Raw genomic sequence first — 19,079 nt, 5'->3', positions numbered from 1 at the left:
TGCCTCAGCGTTTTTCCTCATAGGCTACAGCGCAAAGTCGCCTGCACTAATGCACACGCGGCAATGCGTTTTCTGTAGTCGCCCGAAGTTGCCTCAGTGACTTTGCGCTGTAGCCTATGGGGAAAAACGCAGAGGCAGTTCGGGGAGATAGTCGCGCAAAAGACGTGGCGATTAGTCGCCAGGCGACAAAATCTCCCGAATCTCCTCATGTGGCCTTACCCTTAAAGTAACTTTTAGTACTGTGTTATGTAAAGAGTGATAGTCTGAAACAATCTGCATTTGGTTTTTATTTATATTATCTGCGGTTTTAAGGTTATATGGCTTTTCATTCAGCAGCTCTATTCTGCAATTTCGGCAATCTGGTTGCTAGGTTTTAAATTACCTGGGCAACCATGCATTGGTTTGAATAAGAGACTGGAATATTAATTGAAGAGGACCTGAATAGAATCCTAAGAAAAAAACAAGTAGCAATAATGATAAATGTGTAGCTTTACAGAGCTATTGTATTGTATGTTTTTTAGATAGGGTCAGTGACTCTCATTTAAAAGCTGGAAAGAGTCAGAAGATACAGGCAAATAACTTAAAAAAAACCTAACAATTAAATAATGAAGAACTATTGAAAAGTTTCTTAGCATTGGACATTCTATAACATATTAAAAGATAACTTAAAGGAGAACAACCCCTTTAGGGTGGGTACAGTCCGAATTTATCTCAATAATTTTCTGCTAAAACTCTGATCAAATACGCTCAGGTTTTTTATGCTTATTTATTACATTTTCCCGAAAATTTTCTTTGCGGGAAAAAAAAATCAAATTTTCAAGTTTTTTTTCGGATTTTTTCATGTGATTTTCACGATTTTTACTCCGAAAACTTTGGGGTATTGCACGAAACCCAGCGCACATCAAAAAATCATTGGAACTTCTCCCATTGACTTATATGCAACCTCTACAGGTCTGCAATGACGGATTTTCAGATTCAGACTTTTCCATCTTCGGGGTTTAATAAATTATGAATTGTTCGTGATTTTTGCATTCAGAGTTTAGTAAATAACCCCCTAAGTGAGTACAATAGGGAAACTTTCTCACTGCACTTGTAGCTATTTTACGCCAAGTCCTTTCCATTGCACACCCAAAGAGAAATACCTTGGGCTTCAGCAGTAGTTTACAATCAATATTAGGCCACTTGCGAAATCATATACCCTTATTCATATTATATAACATAAGACTATAATACCTAACTGCCCATTCAAAAAAGTACATCTTTACAAATTTACTAACTAATAAAAAAAATAGACAAAAGGTGCATATAACTACTATATTGCATTAATCTAGAAAGTCTTAATGGGACATACACTGTATTTTCTTTGTATAGTCTCACACAAAGATGATTGGAAATATAAGGGGCAGATTTACAAAGCTCGAGTGAAGGATTCGAATTAAAAAAACTTCGAATTTCGAAGTGTTTTTTTGGCTACTTCGACCATCGAATGGGCTAGTTCGACCTTCGACTACGACTTCGACTACGAATCGAACGATTCGTACTAAAAATCGTTCGACTATTCGACCATTCGATAATCGAAGTACTGTCTCTTTAAGAAAAACTTCGACCCCCTAGTTCGGCAGCTAAAAGCTACCGAACTCAATGTTAGCCTATGGGGAAGGTCCCCATAGGCTTGCCTGTGTTTTTTTGATCGAAGGATATTCCTTCGATCGTTGGATTAAAATCCTTCGAATCGTTCGATTCGAAGGATTTAATCGTTCGATCGAACGAATAATCCTTCGATCGTACGATCGTACGATTAGCGCTAAATCGTTCGACTTCGATATTCGAAGTCAAACGATTTTAGTTCCTAGTCGAATATCGAGGGTTAATTAACCCTCGATATTCGACCCTTAGTAAATCTGCCCCTAAGTGTTTTAGAAAACCTTCTAAAAAAAATAGCAACCTTCTATTTGTCTATTACTCTGTGAGCCCTTGCAAAGAATACTTGTGTTGGTGATGCTATGCCGTTGGTTGAATGAGCTCAGGGAAAGGAACAGAAAACAAACTAAGAAATATTGGGCATATTGGTTTCAAAGGTCAAAAAGAATATGTAATTTGAAATTTAAATTTGATAGGGGACACTGGCAGCAATAGAGCAAATAAAGAATGGAAAGATTTACTTCCTGCTTGTAACAACTCAACAGCAAAACATGACACAAGTTTCAGGGATCAACTCCTAGCGCAACCCCTTCTGTTGAACTTAAGATCTAAGCTCTTTGGAATAATTCCCTTTATTTAGTTTGCATTGCACCTTAATTTTCTGATGCTATAGAACAAGCTTTACAATTAATCAATAAACAATTATATTGCACAGCAGAGATACTCATCCTTATTGATTGAGTGGGGGGGTTACATTGGTTTACCACTATTGTAAATGAAAATTATATATTTTGATTTATTTCATTGCAGGACTCTAAAGCATATTACAATTTGATTAACCAAATAGCTCCGAAGGGGGATGAAGAAGGCATTCCTGCTATTGACATTGATATGACTGGATTAAGGGTAAGAATTGAACTCATCTAGGTGTCCTTTACATTTAGTAGGAATTAGTAATGAAAATAGGCAATCCATAGAAAGAAAAAAATGTCCATATAACTGCTGTTAGTTGGTGATTGTAGTATGCTCCTGGTTTGGATTCACCTTATCCAACACAATTAACATGTAAATAACAATAAATTCACTGGAGAGCAGATGCAGTTGCAAACCTTGTGTAATTTATTCAGAGCTGCATGGCACTACATGTTTCGCAAGGGTCCTTCTTCTGGTGAAGGGTCAGGGCACACACTCATATTCGGGATGATTAGTCGCCCGGAGACAAATCTCCTCTTCTTCGGGACGACTAATCTCCCTGAACTGCCTCCTGCCGGCTAGAATGTAAATGGCACTCGGAGCGCTTCCTTTTTCGAAGTCGCCCGAAGCTGCCTCGTGAGGAAACTTCAGGAAACTTCAGGCAACTTCGGAAAACGAAGCGATCCGAGTGCCATCCCGCCGGCGATTTACATTCTATCCTGCAGGGTGGGTATAGTCGCCCCGAAGAAGAGGAGATTTGTCGCCAGGCAACTAATCTCCCCGAATCTGAGAGTGTGCCCTGACCCTAAAGAACACTGAGTGGAGAAGCTTTAAAGCCATTCACCCTCACCCCACACCTAAGTCATGTGACCAAGAGTACCAGCTCCACTTAGTGGCCATGTATAGTTACAGCAACAAAGTATCCACATTGGACACTACTGATTAGTCTGTCCACACCAATCCGTCTGTAAAGAAATGTTAAATTATAATTTCACCAATTCTTCCAATTTCCAATTAACTTTACAAAGCACTTAACCCTTAGGCCAGTGTTCATTGTAAATAAGATGGAGACCGTACCAGAGAGGGGCTTCGGGCCATATCTTTTACACGTCTGACTGAAACACTTGGACTGCAGAGTACGTTTTGCGATCGATGTATCGCTAATCTTGTCGTTTGGATTATTTATTAATGTATGCCCAATGAAACTGCATGTAGCGCTCCCCCACTATTGACCAGACTCCAGCACGACTAGAATTTACTAATCCCCAGGAGCCATTTTATTTACACTGAACACTGGCCTAAGGGTTAAGAATACCCTATAATTATTCATAACACCCTTGAAATCATCGTGTTAATTTTGGTGAATGCGTGCACGCCATCTTGTTTTCTAACTGTGGGATTTCTCCTTCCCTTGTGGACCACTACGGATTTATTCAATTGAACACTAAACATCCATAAGAGATCACATTTGTGACGTTACACTTAGTACTCCTAAAAACTGGTCCTTTGTGCTATTGTATGAATATCCCTTTTTACACACTTGCATGCAGATTCTCCCATGTCTGATTAACATAATCAGCCAATGGGGTTAAATATCCACACATAAGGGATTTCCTCCCCCTTTCACATGCAGCGCTGCTTGTTTTTAAATGGTTTTAATAGGATAAATATGGCATGGTGGTGAATAAAAATTGCTTTTTATTTTACCTTTATATTTGATTACTTACATCATTATTAAATTGGTTTGGCCGTATGTATTGTGGAGTTAAAGTCCTCTTTTGGTTATTGTATTTAAAATTGTAAAACATATTGAACTAATGGGACTCCTTAAGGGTTCAACAAAAAAAAAAGACTTTCTGCTCTGAACCAAAACTAGTTACTGAGTTTGCAGCAAATCCCATTATTAAATTTAACGTACAAATAATGGTGGGAAAAGACTCACCCTCATAAAAGGATCACCTGTTTTTTTATTTCAGTTAAACAGGTACTAGGACTCAGTTATGCACTATTATTATAAAATGTAACTTTTAATAAATACGCTGATTAAAATCAATGTGAAAGAATTAGAAACATATCACTTTCCTGGGTGTGTAAATGTGTATTGGAGGAAGTGCACAGCCATAATAGTTAAGTTAAAGACCCATAAGACCTGGAAATAGTACAAAACACTCACAAAACACCAAATGTGCCTCCGAAAAAGTCTAATTTAAAGCAACCAAATAAAGGGTAAAGGGAAGAAAGCTCACTGTCTTAGAAACTACTCATTTGCACCCCAGTGTGCTTACAACCCACCCATCCTCTATCTATCTGTCAAGGCAATCACCAAATCGGTGCATAAACAAAAAATGTCCAGATCTGTGTTTAACATAGGACTCACCATCCAAAATCACAAACAAAAGTTCCAAAGTGACCTCAACATTCTACACATTCAACTAAAAAATTGCACAAGGCAAAGAGAATAAAACACCCGATGCACTTTTTGCTTCCTCTGTGAAGCTTTGTCAAAGGCAGTTTCCCAGTTTTAAATCTGCATTAAAAATAGTAATTTGTGTTATTTATTTTACCCCATTTAAGATATGTTTCTCCCATTTTTCTGTAGGAAAAAGAAGACTTGAAGCGAGCAGAATGCATGTTATTTCAAGTTGAAAGACTAGGTTGCCGCCAGTTTGTTACAGCCACAGATGTTGTGCGTGGAAATCCAAAGCTAAACTTGGCCTTTATAGCTAATCTTTTCAACAAATATCCTGCCCTACATAAACCAGAAAACCAAGACATTGATTGGAGTTCTATAGAAGGTATAAAGAAAGGGAAACTGGTGCTGGAATTGTTTTATAAACATCAGTGTAGCTGCACAAATGCAGTTTTAATTGTATTATATGTTTGTCCTGATACAAACTTTCCAGCTGTCCCTATTTTTGAGAACAATCTTAAATAGCAGCATATTGCAATCAAATAAAAACAGCTCTGACAACTATTCAGCTGACAACAATGCAGCCTTATTTACTGGAGCAGATATATACAGTTAGGCAGTGACTTTTTAAGTTCGTAAATTCCCAATCCTGAATGGTTGGTCCAAAATGATACTGTCTGAAAGTTGGGGGTGGGGGGTGAATCAAAAATGTGGCTGGGGGTAACTGAGCATGAATGGCTGCATAGACAATGGTGTGTGGCTCCGTTTTCAAACAAGAAATTAAAAAGATAAAGAAAAAAAGTGAAAAAGGAAAAAATTATGATAGTATAGTTTATAGAATGGTCTCTTACCAGGGTAACCCCCAGTCCAAGGGTTCGCCAATCAATTTTATGTAGAGATTTTGGATGTGGAGAGAGGCCATCAAAAATTAAAGTAGTAGATAAAATGTATAAAATGAAAAATGCTTTTTTTAGGACATACACAGGCCTAACGCATTTCGTGCCTGAAGTGGGCACTTACTCGTATTCTCATAGGTAACTGAGCATGGACTGGATAAGTGAGGACATGGTAAAAAAAATTGTTGTTTTTGAATCTGGAGTGTTGGATGTTATGTACAGTAGATGTGAGTTTTGTTTTCAAATTATTTTTCTGATTATACTGAAAAGGTGAAACAAGAGAAGAAAGGACATTTCGGAACTGGATGAACTCTTTGGGAGTTAACCCCAGAGTAAATCACTTGTATAGGTAAGAAGCCAATAATTAAGAAAAATATAGCTAGAATAAATATAGCTTGAATTTAGTATTATTTTTCTTATGCCCGGTTGCCAACTGTCAGATTAATACTAGTGTACTAGTGTATGGTCCAACAGTACTTCACATTTTTGTTTCTACTTTACACTTTTCCTTATTATTAAACATATTTGATCATCTGTTGCAATCTAACCCCATGCTGTTGGCTTCTTATTTAGTGACCTATCAGATGCCCTCATCATATTCCAGTTGTATGAAAAGATTAAGGTTCCAGTGGACTGGAACAGAGTAAACAAACCACCCTACTCTAAACTGGGTGAAAATATGAAAAAGGTACTTTGTTTTCCAGTTAACATGTCTTTATGGCCATGAAAACCAGTATTCTCTGTGTAAAATTCATCTGTTTAAAGCTCAGATCCTACATAGTTTAATACAGTGGTCACTGAGGTCATTCTGCATACACATTCTAATATTAGTGACTGTAGTTAGCTATACATAATATATAATGAAGAACTGGGACTATGTAATTCCACTCTTGCATTATTATGCATATTAAGATATCCTTTCAGATATTACGGACCGAACATTGCAAGAATTGTAGTAGTTCTCCAGGGTCATGCTGCACACTATCCCCTGTCTACAAGTGACCTGTCCCAGACAATACTAGCATGCTCAATATTTTTTGGATAGCCTTCCACTCATAGAAAAACCGCACATACGAATCTGCTTTCTGCTGTGGTTTCCAAAGGCTCTTTTCCATATAAGTACATCTTGTGATTTTTTTCAACAAGAAATAGGCAAGTTTGATACTGTTTGGTGTTTAAATTGGGAACAAAGAGATGTACACTAATGGGCTGTAAAAAATAAAAGACTTTGATGCTGTGTATATGTAGGAAACAACCTGATGCTACATGACAAAGAGTAAAAGAGCAAAGAAAATTTACTTACTCTTCTCCTAGCCTACTAACCCCCTACTAACCTACTAACCCCACTCAGGCTTACCACCAATAAGGTAGGCATTCACTTGTGGGAGCCTTGATAATATTGTAGTAAAAATCCACCTCATCACAACTGATATAATAAAAGCAATATATCCTCTTGTATGAGTTATGGAAATTAAATATAAACGTATATACTGTATAAATAAGACAAACAAAGAACAACAGTTGCTGATAATAATTACACTTTTTTTTATACAGCTAGAGAACTGCAATTATGCTGTCGAATTGGGAAAGAACAAGGCAAAATTCTCACTGGTCGGCATTGCTGGGCAAGATCTGAATGAAGGAAATCGTACCCTAACATTGGCTTTACTCTGGCAGTTGATGAGAAGGTAATAATCTGTATGTGACTAGGAACTAAAATAAGGCCATATCTGAATAGTATATTTATATATAATACTCAAAACAGGCAGTATTGCCGGCATATGTCTTAAAGGAGAAACAAGCCCTTAATAAAGAAAATCCTACCCCCCTACCCTACATAGACCCCCTCCCTCCTCCCCCCCAGCCTAGCTCTTTACTTACCCCCCGTGCAGATTCTGTCCAGCGGAGTTCATGGACACAATCTTCTTCTCTTCGCTAATCTTCGGAATGAGACCAGCGAATCGGCACAAACGCATTTAGAGTAATTTTCTGTTTTGCGAGAACTGTGCATTCGCCAAAACTCACGAAAATTGCTGGTCTCACTCTGAAGATTAATGAAGCGGCTGAAGATGGTGCCCGTGGGGTATGTAAAGAGTTAGGAGCATTTGCCCGGGGGTGCAGCTAGGGTAGGGTTTTTTTTAATTAAGAGTTTGTTTCTCCTTTAAAGAAATCTGCAGGGGTTAAGTTTAAAGGTTTAGTTACTCAAAATTTCAGAGCCATACTAGGGCCTTTGTCCACAGAAATCAAAGGTGCAAACTGACATAACGTGAAATATGTTTTCTGGACTTCAGGGTGAAACCAGCATTTACCTGCGAGGCTGACTTTGTTTTGTTTTTAGGTATACACTGAATATTCTTGAAGATATTGGAGGAGGGCAGAAGGTTAATGATGAAACAATTATCACTTGGGTAAATGAAACACTGAAGGAAGCTGGAAAATCCTCCTCCATATCCAGTTTCAAGGTAAAACATTGACTAAAGCATGAATGAGAAATGTATTTAATCCCTCAAAAAATATCAGTTTTGTAAAATAGTTTTAAAAAATCTTCTGATTTAAGGGCTAATTTACTAAAGACAGAAACAAGTGCTGTGTGTGCTAGATTACTTTTATATATTGCAGATGAAATGGAAAGTCATTCTAAGGGTTATAAATGACAGGAGTGCATATATATTTAGTTGTAGGACTATTAGTTTTTGTGTTACTCTGGATTATGTGTTTAAAACTTGTTTTCAAACTGCCACTCACATCCAGTCAAAATGGATAATTGAAAGAATATATATCAATAAATAAAAAGGAACAAAATGAAAAGTTCATTTGCAAATGGCTATAGCTACAGTACTATATTTTAGTAAATCTGTATCATTGTGTTTGATTCTCGCCATATTAACATTACTATTCTTTTCGAAGGATGGTAAAATCAGCACAAGTATGCCTGTTCTAGACTTAATCGATGCAATTCAGCCTGGCTGCATTAACTATGATCTTTTGAAAACCGAAGACCTGGACGAGACAGAGAAACTCAACAACGCTAAGTATGTGCTACATGTATACGATTCCTTAGAAATCTGTATCAGTATAGTATAAAATAAAATGCCCTTTCATTTTAGCCTTGCACCTGCAGAATTTGGTACAAACTATTAGGGGCCTATTTACGAAGCCTCACATTTTTTCTGGTTGAGTTTTAAAGGGTAAAAAAAACCCAGAATTTTTAGAGGAAAAAAAAACGAGTTTTTCAAGATTTATTTTGCCCTGAAGCTACTAAAAATCCGAAAATACTCCAGCTAAACCAAGTCGAAGTTATGTGATCCTCACATTTTTAACCTGCCTGAATACTGCATATTGCAAAAGAAAGTGGCTTGACTTATCAACAAAAATTATATATAACGGGCCAATCTGAAACTATTGGGGCTATTACTTTTTAACACAGGGACATTGGATGTTGGATGATTTTGTTAATATTAAAATATTTTAAATATAATTAAGGCAGAACATCCAAAACTGTAGCAGAACATCCTAAACTGTAGCAGCTATGGCTGTCATGAATCTCACATTTTTCAAGCCCCTGTATAACCAGTCTCAAACACATTGCCATTACAGTAATGGAGTGTTTTTTAAGCTGTTATGTATGGACATGTGTAGAGAAATATCATGAGCACCTTGGAATAACTGGCACTTTAAAATACATTACCTGGAACACCATGGGGCAGATTTACTAAAGGGCGAAGTGGCCATCGCTAGCGAAAATTTGCCAGAAATCTAATCCGCAGGGACATTGCCAATTTACTAACAGGTGTAGAGGACAATTCACTAGCGAAAGAGTATATTGCTAACGAAGTTTTGAACCTCTTTGTCAGGCGAATTTTCGCTCAGGCGAACAATTGTTACTTTGCAAATTTTACATTATATTACCCCTTTCCCCAGAGTTTCCTTCTCCAGCTTAGACCTGGCGAACTGATAAGATGAAGCTACATCCTCCCCAGTCTTATGTCAGTGACATCATATCCTGTATGGCGAAAAGTCATAAAAATGTTTTTTCATATTTTAAAGTGGGATTGTCTTTGAAAGTTGTAACTGTTAAACATTTTTCTTTTGAAAAAAAACAACTTTTCCAACCATTTAAGGGGCATGTCACATTTGTTTTAGGGTGGGCTCATGTCTAGGGCATTAGTGGATCTCTTTTGTCTTTATTTTGCTTTCTTGGACATTTTTAATAACAAGTGGCCACTTTAAGCATTTGCACCAACATCTCCAATAAAGAGGTCCATACGACCTATATGTACCATGCCCTATTCAAATTGACCTAAGCTTAAGTGTACTAATGAAGTTTTGCTAGGCAGAAACAAAAATTAGCGAAAGTTCCCTATGAAGTGCTTGCTCTGGAAAATTTATGCTAGTGAAACTTCGCCAGCGTTCGGCTTTTGAAGGTAAAAAAAAAAGGTAAATCAATAAGGTCCATCTTGCAGCCCTCCATCTTGAATTCTTGGTTTATGTAATTTTACCCTAGTCTTTTAGCGTTTCTCTCTGGCCCTGCAATAACTAGGAGATCTACAGCTTGTATTGCCACAATTCTTATATTTACAGGACTGAGATAAAATGAAACAGAGTAAATGTATATATAGTGGTATATACAGTATACTGGATGTTTTAGGAACCCTGGAGACATCAGAAAGGATGTTTGGATAATATAACAATAATAAAGATAATATGGAGTCTAGCTGTAAATTTCACTGCCCATAATAATACAACACATGCCACTTAATGAATATAGGTTTACTGCAGAACTAAGTGCAATAATCTTTTTTTTCTCTCCACACAGATACGCTATTTCCATGGCAAGGAAAGTTGGTGCAAGGGTTTATGCTCTTCCGGATGATCTGGTGGAAGTGAAACCAAAGATGGTTATGACAGTCTTTGCTTGCCTTATGGGACGTGGACTTAAAGTTTAAAAGGCTGGAAAGTTGTGACTCCTTCAGTGCACCGATTCTAAAATGTGTCTGGTTTCTTTATTCAAGAATTTGCTATTCAATATTAAGACAGAGGCTGAACTGGCTGCCTGATAAACAGCATCACACTAAGGATATCCTGCTGTTACCAACAATGTTATGCCTGATTACAGTTTTGCATAGCTTTTCTATTCCACTGTTTACTTGTGTAAGAATTTGATAGCTAGATGTTGCTTTGTGCTGCCGAAAAGCTATATTTAAGTAGCTTTTCATTTTGTTTTCATTAGACAGTACAGTATGAGGGCAAAACGTCTAATGTGCCTCAATAAAGACTTTCTATAGTTATACAACAGCACCTTTGGAATTGTACATTTATTGCATGGAAACAAATTGCAAATTGTCTCAGAATATTACTCTCTACATCATACTAAAAGTTATCTGAAAGGTGAACAACACCTTTAAGGACTGGAGCCCAAAACTGCATAAAGTACATTCAAGGTGAGGCCCTTACCAGGGATCTATAAAGAGGTGAAATTATATTTTCATCCCTCAAGTCAATGTACTTTTTATGCAAGACAGTACTTTATTTGCTTTAGTAGTGTCAGAAGCATACCTGGTGGTCCAGTGGGTGCTGCACCCAAGACGGGGAAGTCTGCCGTGGTCTTTCACTTCCCTGTGCGCTGATGTGCGCTCCCTCGCGTCCAAAGTGTAATGACGCGTGTCCTTTGCCACTTCTGGGTTTAAGCGGCGGTGCGTGTGACATCATCACGTGCCGGGGCGAAATTCATATATTTAAAGGGCTCCAAAGCTAATGTTCTTTGCCCAACATAGGTCTACTTTGCTAGTTCTTGGGTGTGATTTTCTGTGTGTTCATTTGTGTTTGACCTTGCCTGTCCCTGATCTTGTCCTGTTTGCTGCCTGCCCTGACCTTTGCCTGAATTTTTGACCATTCTCTCGGATGCTGTTTATTGCTGCTTATTGTGTAATGACGCGGCCTGTGACTCTGACTAAGCTCCTGCCTCCTTACTTTGTACTGCGCTTCCTGAATTGGTATCAACCCGGCCTGTCCCTGACCATGCTCCTATTCTCAGTTCCTGTTTGCACATACAGTTCCCTTGCTGCCTGGAAATCTCTCCTATGTCCACTCACATTAAGACCTGGCGGCATCTGAGTAGCAGAGGGCTCCTCCCAAAGTGAAAGGCAGAAAAGTGAGCCACAACCGGGACCATGGAGTCTGTTCTGGGTTTGGGATAGCTACGTCACAAATAGCCACTGAATGACACTGCCAAGTTACACAGTTTGTAATCCACAGAAATTCCCAGATCCTTCTCAGTTAAGGAGGCCCCCAACAGGCTACCATTTAGTGTATAACTACCATTTATTATTTCTACTAAAATGCATAACCTTGCATATATCAACAGTGAACCTCATTTGCTCCAGGTTGCTGCAAAGTTCTCCAATTTAGTCAATACACAGTAGTTCAAATGTATATGGTTTAACGAATAAGAGCAGGATTGCAAAGAGTCAATTTACTGTATTTGTGTGACAACATTGGGTTTAGTACTGATTTCAGATGTACCCACCTCTCTGCAGGTGTGCATGAAAGGTCATTTTTGCATACGCCACCCTCAAGAAATTAAGGACAAGCAGACACATAGAAATAATCAAGATCTGTCAAGCATCAAAATAAGCTACTTAATTGCATATTTTTATTGAATATTTTTATTGAATATACTGGAAACATGTTTGGGGCATTTAAAAAATATTCCTTAGGCACCCTGCTGTGTCTTGCTGTAATATCATCAGAACTAGCCCTCACTGTGTGCCAGAAGTAATTTCTTCTGTGTGCTGTAGGCTGTACAATGCAGCCAAAGCTTTATGCCTATAAAACTATACAAAAATTGTACATCCATTTGTGCATCAAATAGATAATTGCAGGTCATGGACTACACTTTGTGCTTCTAACTACATGCAACAAAAGGAAACTGTAGCTATGCCTAAAATGCTTCCACAATTACATTAGGTATGTGTTGGGTACGAAAAGGAAAAAGTACCCCACTAGCTTCAAACTCGCTCAGCAGTCTCTAGTAATTAAAAATACCTAATTAAGGTCTCAGTTGTATGCAATTTTACAAATTACTTTATATAACTCCCAAAAAAAGTGCTTGTGCTAAGATAAGACTGGTTAAATCCAGTGATTATAAATTTAAGTAATTGTGATACAGTTCATCTAATTATATATACAGGGGTTAAAAAATTGGGTACGCATATACCCTTAGCTGTGATCAATTCTTATTCCACGATAGTGTATATCCTTTTACTACAGGATATATAATAGTTAATAGTAACCCCCACCAATCACTTTAAGTTAAAAAACTTTAAAGTGCAAGTGCTTAATAATTAATGAAAAATAATTTCATCCGGACTGACCAAAATTCATAAAATTGAAAGTGCTCAATAGTGCTTAGCAATAAATAAATTAAATAGAGACCGCAATAAATAGGATAAATATTAAAAAACACACAATGCTCAAGTTCAGAAGATAAGTCAGAAATGGAAAAGAGGAGGAGGTGGAGTTGTCCCAAATCTACTACCTAATTGTTTCTATCCCTGGGACACCACAAAGTCAAAGAAGGCAGAGTACCCGGGACTGTGGTCTCAAATTTTAATCTAGTCCTAGACTGGAAGAATTCTATGTAGGCCTAAAAAAACACAAATCCACGGGCTCTTGTGAGGTTTAGTATCAGATAGATTAAGCAAAGAACCGAGCACTGGTTGAGGTTTGCAACCTCCCCACCCCCTCCACTACTTTGAAAACCCAATTGACTTTAAATAAATAGTTTAAGGTTAAAAAGGACTCAGAACGCCGACGCGCGTTTCGCAATACTGGCTTTGTCAAGGCGTAATGAGAAAGCTCCCCTGCCGTCGAGTTTAAAACACTTCCGTATGGTGAGTCACTATGAGGAGTTATCGCGAGACTTTGCCTGTCCTCGCCCACATACGTCTTAGCTTGTGCGCGTCGTCCTGGCAACCAGACAGCTTCACGCTATTATCCGACATGGGAAATCTATGACAGTGTAACTGCCCTCTGACACTTCTCCATACGTTTTGTTAATACGGTCATGATGCTTAAACAGTTGGGGAGCTTTCTACATGAAATTGTTCGATTAATTTAACCATCAACAAATTTATACTGTATATATATAATTAATTAAAAGGACATATTTATTGATTATTTATTAAAACATGAATTTAAAAATATGTTTTATATTTTTATTTATTTATACATTAATCATGTTTCTTTTAAAATTAGCTAAAAAATAGATCAAGTTTCTTTTCTCAGTTTCAGTACTAAGGTGAATAAATTAATATAATTTTTAAATAAAGGATGTAAATAAATTATTCTCATTTATTCCCTTCGGGGACACTGTGTTCATTCTAAAGATCCAATAACTCTCTCGTTTCAACAGGGCTTGTTCCAAATTTCCTCTGCGTATTCCTAATTCAACTTTTTCCAATGCCCAGAATTTCATTGTAGAGGGATCTTTATTGTGTGATTTTTTAAAATGTTGAGCTACCGTGGAAATTGTTTTATCATTCTTATTCTCATTTCCTGCTGTTCTAATCGTGCTGCAATGCTGTTGCATTCTTGTTTTTAACATTTGTGTAGTCATCCCTATATACCTCTTATTACAGGGACATTCAATACAGTATATTACACCTTGAGTTCGACAATTTATATAATTATTCACTTTATGATTATTACCAAATGGATCCTCAAAGTTAGTGATTTTTCGCATCTTAATGCACATATTGCAGTCACCACAGGGAAAGCACCCACCATTTTTGTGCTTACTGTTACGTGAGGTCTGAAAGTGACTCCTAGTGATTAGGTCCCTCAAGTTCGGACTCCTCTTATAACATATGGATGCTCTTTTCTGTAGTATCATTCCAAGGGTATCGTCTTCCAATAGTATAGGCCAATGTTTGTCCAAGATGGTTTGTATCTGTGAGCTGTCAGCATTATAAGTGGTTATGAATCTGACCACATTATGTGGTTCCTGTGTTTTTTCTTTGGTTACTAAGAGTTGACTTCTATCAGTAACTAATGCTCTATGATACGCTTTTTTCACTATCTTGCCTGAGTAACCTCTCTGGCTTTTAGTTCTATGGCCTGTTCTTTAAAATACTCAATAGAGGAACAGTTACGTTTGAGTCTTAAGAATTCACCAGTAGGAACCGATTTTTTTACTGAATGTGGATGGAAGCTTGAGAAACTTAGAAGTGAGTTAGTAGCTGTACTTTTTCTGAAGTTTTTTGTCACCAAATTACCTTCTTTTGTGACCTCTATATGGAGGTCAAGAAAGGAAATAGATTTTTCAGAGAGTTCCATGGTCAGCTTGATGTTACGGTCATTACCATTAAGTAAAGTAACAAATTCAAGAGCCTCTTCCCTAGTGCCATCCCATACCACCAGTATATCGTCGATATACCTAATCCATTTAATATTTTAGGTTGGTATGAGGGCTGGATGTTCTTAACAATAGTTTGTTCCCAATGCCCCAAAAATAGATTGGCATAGGAGGGAGCACATGATGTACCCATGGCTGTCCCTTGTGTTTGTAGGTAGAATTTGTTATTGAATGTAAAATAATTATAATTTAACACAAACCTCATCAATCTGCATAAAAAATCAATCATACATTCTTCCTCCCCAAGGTCTTTGACCAGAAAGTATCTTAAGGCTTCTTGTGGGTATTTTCCTAAATATGGTCATCCAAGATATTCTTAATATCCAATCTCATATTTATGAGAATAATACATCGGGAGATGAATATAAAGCTATTAAAGAGTTGAAAGGGTGGAATGATATACAGATTAAACCGTCCGATAAAGGTGGGAATATTGTATTGTGGCCTAATGATATGTACCTGAAAGAAGCGGAGAAACAGCTGTCCTCTATCAGTTATAAAGAGATTTTGGGGGATCCCTCGGATAATTTTAAAATAAGTTATGATAATATGTTGAAACAAGCTGTTAGGGATAATCTTATCACCAAGAAGGAATTAATATTTCTGACAATAGAGAGTCCCAGAATAGCTACTCTATATCTTCTTCCCAAGGTCCACAAAAATTTATCCAACCCTCCCGGAAGACCTATTGTATCGGGGAATGGAAATCTTACTGAAAAGGCCAGCCAATATCTTGATCTGAGAATAAGACCTATGGTTGAGAAATTGGAGTCTTATGCAAGAGACACACTGGATGTCTTATCCCAGATAGAAGAATTGGGCAACAAAAAATCTGTACTGCTCATGACTCTGGATGTGGAGTCCTTATATACATCCATCAGACATGATCTAGGAATAGAAGCCTTAAGATACTTTCTGGACTTTCAAGACCTTGGGGAGGAAGAATGTATGATTGATTTTTTATGCAGATTGATGAGGTTTGTGTTAAATTATAATTATTTTACATTCAATAACAAATTCTACCTACAAACACAAGGGACAGCCATGGGTACATCATGTGCTCCCTCCTATGCCAATCTATTTTTGGGGCATTGGGAACAAACTATTGTTAAGAACATCCAGCCCTCATACCAACCTAAAATATTAAAATGGATTAGGTATATCGACGATATACTGGTGGTATGGGATGGCACTAGGGAAGAGGCTCTTGAATTTGTTACTTTACTTAATGGTAATGACCGTAACATCAAGCTGACCATGGAACTCTCTGAAAAATCTATTTCCTTTCTTGACCTCCATATAGAGGTCACAAAAGAAGGGAATTTGGTGACAAAAAACTTCAGAAAAAGTACAGCTACTAACTCACTTCTAAGTTTCTCAAGCTTCCATCCACATTCAGTAAAAAAATCGGTTCCTACTGGTGAATTCTTAAGACTCAAACGTAACTGTTCCTCTATTGAGTATTTTAAAGAACAGGCCATAGAACTAAAAGCCAGACTTAAACAGAGAGGTTACTCAGGCAAGATAGTGAAAAAAGCGTATCATAGAGCATTAGTTACTGATAGAAGTCAACTCTTAGTAACCAAAGAAAAAACACAGGAACCACATAATGTGGTCAGATTCATAACCACTTATAATGCTGACAGCTCACAGATACAAAACATCTTGGACAAACATTGGCCTATACTATTGGAAGACGATACCCTTGGAATGATACTACAGAAAAGAGCATCCATATGTTATAAGAGGAGTCCGAACTTGAGGGACCTAATCACTAGGAGTCACTTTCAGACCTCACGTAACAGTAAGCACAAAAATGGTGGGTGCTTTCCCTGTGGTGACTGCAATATGTGCATTAAGATGCGAAAAATCACTAACTTTGAGGATCCATTTGGTAATAATCATAAAGTGAATAATTATATAAATTGTCGAACTCAAGGTGTAATATACTGTATTGAATGTCCCTGTAATAAGAGGTATATAGGGATGACTACACAAATGTTAAAAACAAGAATGCAACAGCATTGCAGCACGATTAGAACAGCAGGAAATGAGAATAAGAATAATAAAACAATTTCCACGGTAGCTCAACATTTTAAAAAATCACACAATAAAGATCCCTCTACAATGAAATTCTGGGCATTGGAAAAAGTTGAATTAGGAATACGCAGAGGAAATTTGGAACAAGCCCTGTTGAAACGAGAGAGTTATTGGATCTTTAGAATGAACACAGTGTCCCCGAAGGGAATAAATGAGAATAATTTATTTACATCCTTTATTTAAAAATTATATTAATTTATTCACCTTAGTACTGAAACTGAGAAAAGAAACTTGATCTATTTTTTTAGCTAATTTTAAAAGAAACATGATTAATGTATAAATAAATAAAAATATAAAACATATTTTTAAATTCATGTTTTAATAAATAATCAATAAATATGTCCTTTTAATTAATTATATATATACAGTATAAATTTGTTGATGGTTAAATTAATCGAACAATTTCATGTAGAAAGCTTCCCAACTGTTTAAGCATCATGACCATATTAACAAAACGTATGGAGAAGTGTCAGAGGGCAGTTACACTGTCATAGATTTCCCGTGTCGGATAATAGCGTGAAGCTGTCTGGTTGCCAGGACGACGCGCACAAGCTAAGACGTATGTGGGCGAGGACAGGCAAAGTCTCGCGATAACTCCTCATAGTGACGGACCATACGGAAGTGTTTTAAACCCGACGGCAGGGGAGCTTTCTCATTACGCCTTGACAAAGCCAGTATTGCGAAACGCGCGTCGGCGTTCTGAGTCCTTTTTAACCTTAAACTATTTATTTAAAGTCAATTGGGTTTTCAAAGTAGTGGAGGGGGTGGGGAGGTTGCAAACCTCAACCAGTGCTCGGTTCTTTGCTTAATCTATCTGATACTAAACCTCACAAGAGCCCGTGGATTTGTGTTTTTTTAGGCCTACATAGAATTCTTCCAGTCTAGGACTAGATTAAAATTTGAGACCACAGTCCCGGGTACTCTGCCTTCTTTGACTTTGTGGTGTCCCAGGGATAGAAACAATTAGGTAGTAGATTTGGGACAACTCCACCTCCTCCTCTTTTCCATTTCTGACTTATCTTCTGAACTTGAGCATTGTGTGTTTTTTAATATTTATCCTATTTATTGCGGTCTCTATTTAATTAATTTATTGCTAAGCACTATTGAGCACTTTCAATTTTATGAATTTTGGTCAGTCCGGATGAAATTATTTTTCATTAATTATTAAGGACTTGCACTTTAAAGTTTTTTAACTTAAAGTGATTGGTGGGGGTTACTATTAACTATTATATATCCTGTAGTAAAAGGATATACACTATCGTGGAATAAGAATTGATCACAGCTAAGGGTATATGCGTACCCAATTTTTTAACCCCTGTATATATAATTAGATGAACTGTATCACAATTACTTAATGAATTTATAATCACTGGATTTAACCAGTCTTATCTTAGCACAAGCACTTTTTTTGGGAGTTATATAAAGTAATTTGTAAAATTGCATACAACTGAGACCTTAATTAGGTATTTTTAATTACTAGAGACTGCTGAGCGAGTTTGAAGCTAGTGGGGTACTTTTTCCTTTTCAAATCATTAACTTGTACTGACGTAGGTCAGACCTCCGCTTCTACCGCAGGATAAATTTATTTAACAAGGGATCACCTTTTTGTTTGATTATGTGTTGGGTACATCATTGAACACTTGCTAGCATGGAGGAGATAAAGTTTAAGCCACACCAGCAATTTCCATTTAGGGATAACAATAAAATATTTCTGTTTTTGCAAACATTTAGGGGGTTATTTATTAAAGGTTGAATGCCAAAAATTCAAGAAATTTTAAAATTCTAGAAAATTTATGAAATCTGAATTTTTAATGCAAAATAACCCCTCAATTTTTTGTTTGGAAAAAGTCTGAATCTGAAAATCTGGCATCTCAGACCTACCGAGGTTGTATATACAGTAAGTCAATGGGAGAGGTCCCTATCC

The 19,079-nt window shown here is 37.1% G+C and overlaps 1 protein-coding gene across 1 annotated transcript in view; it reads left to right on the top strand.

Moving 5' to 3' along the window:
- The window catches only part of lcp1.S (lymphocyte cytosolic protein 1 (L-plastin) S homeolog), a 28,699-nt gene extending 17,764 nt beyond the window's left edge, over positions 1–10,935 (top strand). Inside the window, 8 exon segments of the mRNA NM_001086750.1 lie at positions 2,452–2,547; positions 4,934–5,129; positions 5,911–5,989; positions 6,214–6,328; positions 7,195–7,328; positions 7,979–8,102; positions 8,548–8,672; positions 10,457–10,935. Of these exon segments, the coding sequence (NP_001080219.2) occupies positions 2,452–2,547; positions 4,934–5,129; positions 5,911–5,989; positions 6,214–6,328; positions 7,195–7,328; positions 7,979–8,102; positions 8,548–8,672; positions 10,457–10,586 (999 nt within the window). The 3' untranslated portion in view covers positions 10,587–10,935.
- The last annotated feature ends 8,144 nt before the right edge of the window (positions 10,936–19,079 follow it).

This window comes from Xenopus laevis, chromosome 2S, assembly GCF_017654675.1.
Source record: "Xenopus laevis strain J_2021 chromosome 2S, Xenopus_laevis_v10.1, whole genome shotgun sequence".
In the NCBI taxonomy this organism is placed as follows: Eukaryota; Metazoa; Chordata; class Amphibia; order Anura; family Pipidae; genus Xenopus; species Xenopus laevis.
Note: the sequence above shows the minus strand (reverse complement) of the source record. Positions and strands in the feature narration are given on the sequence as shown.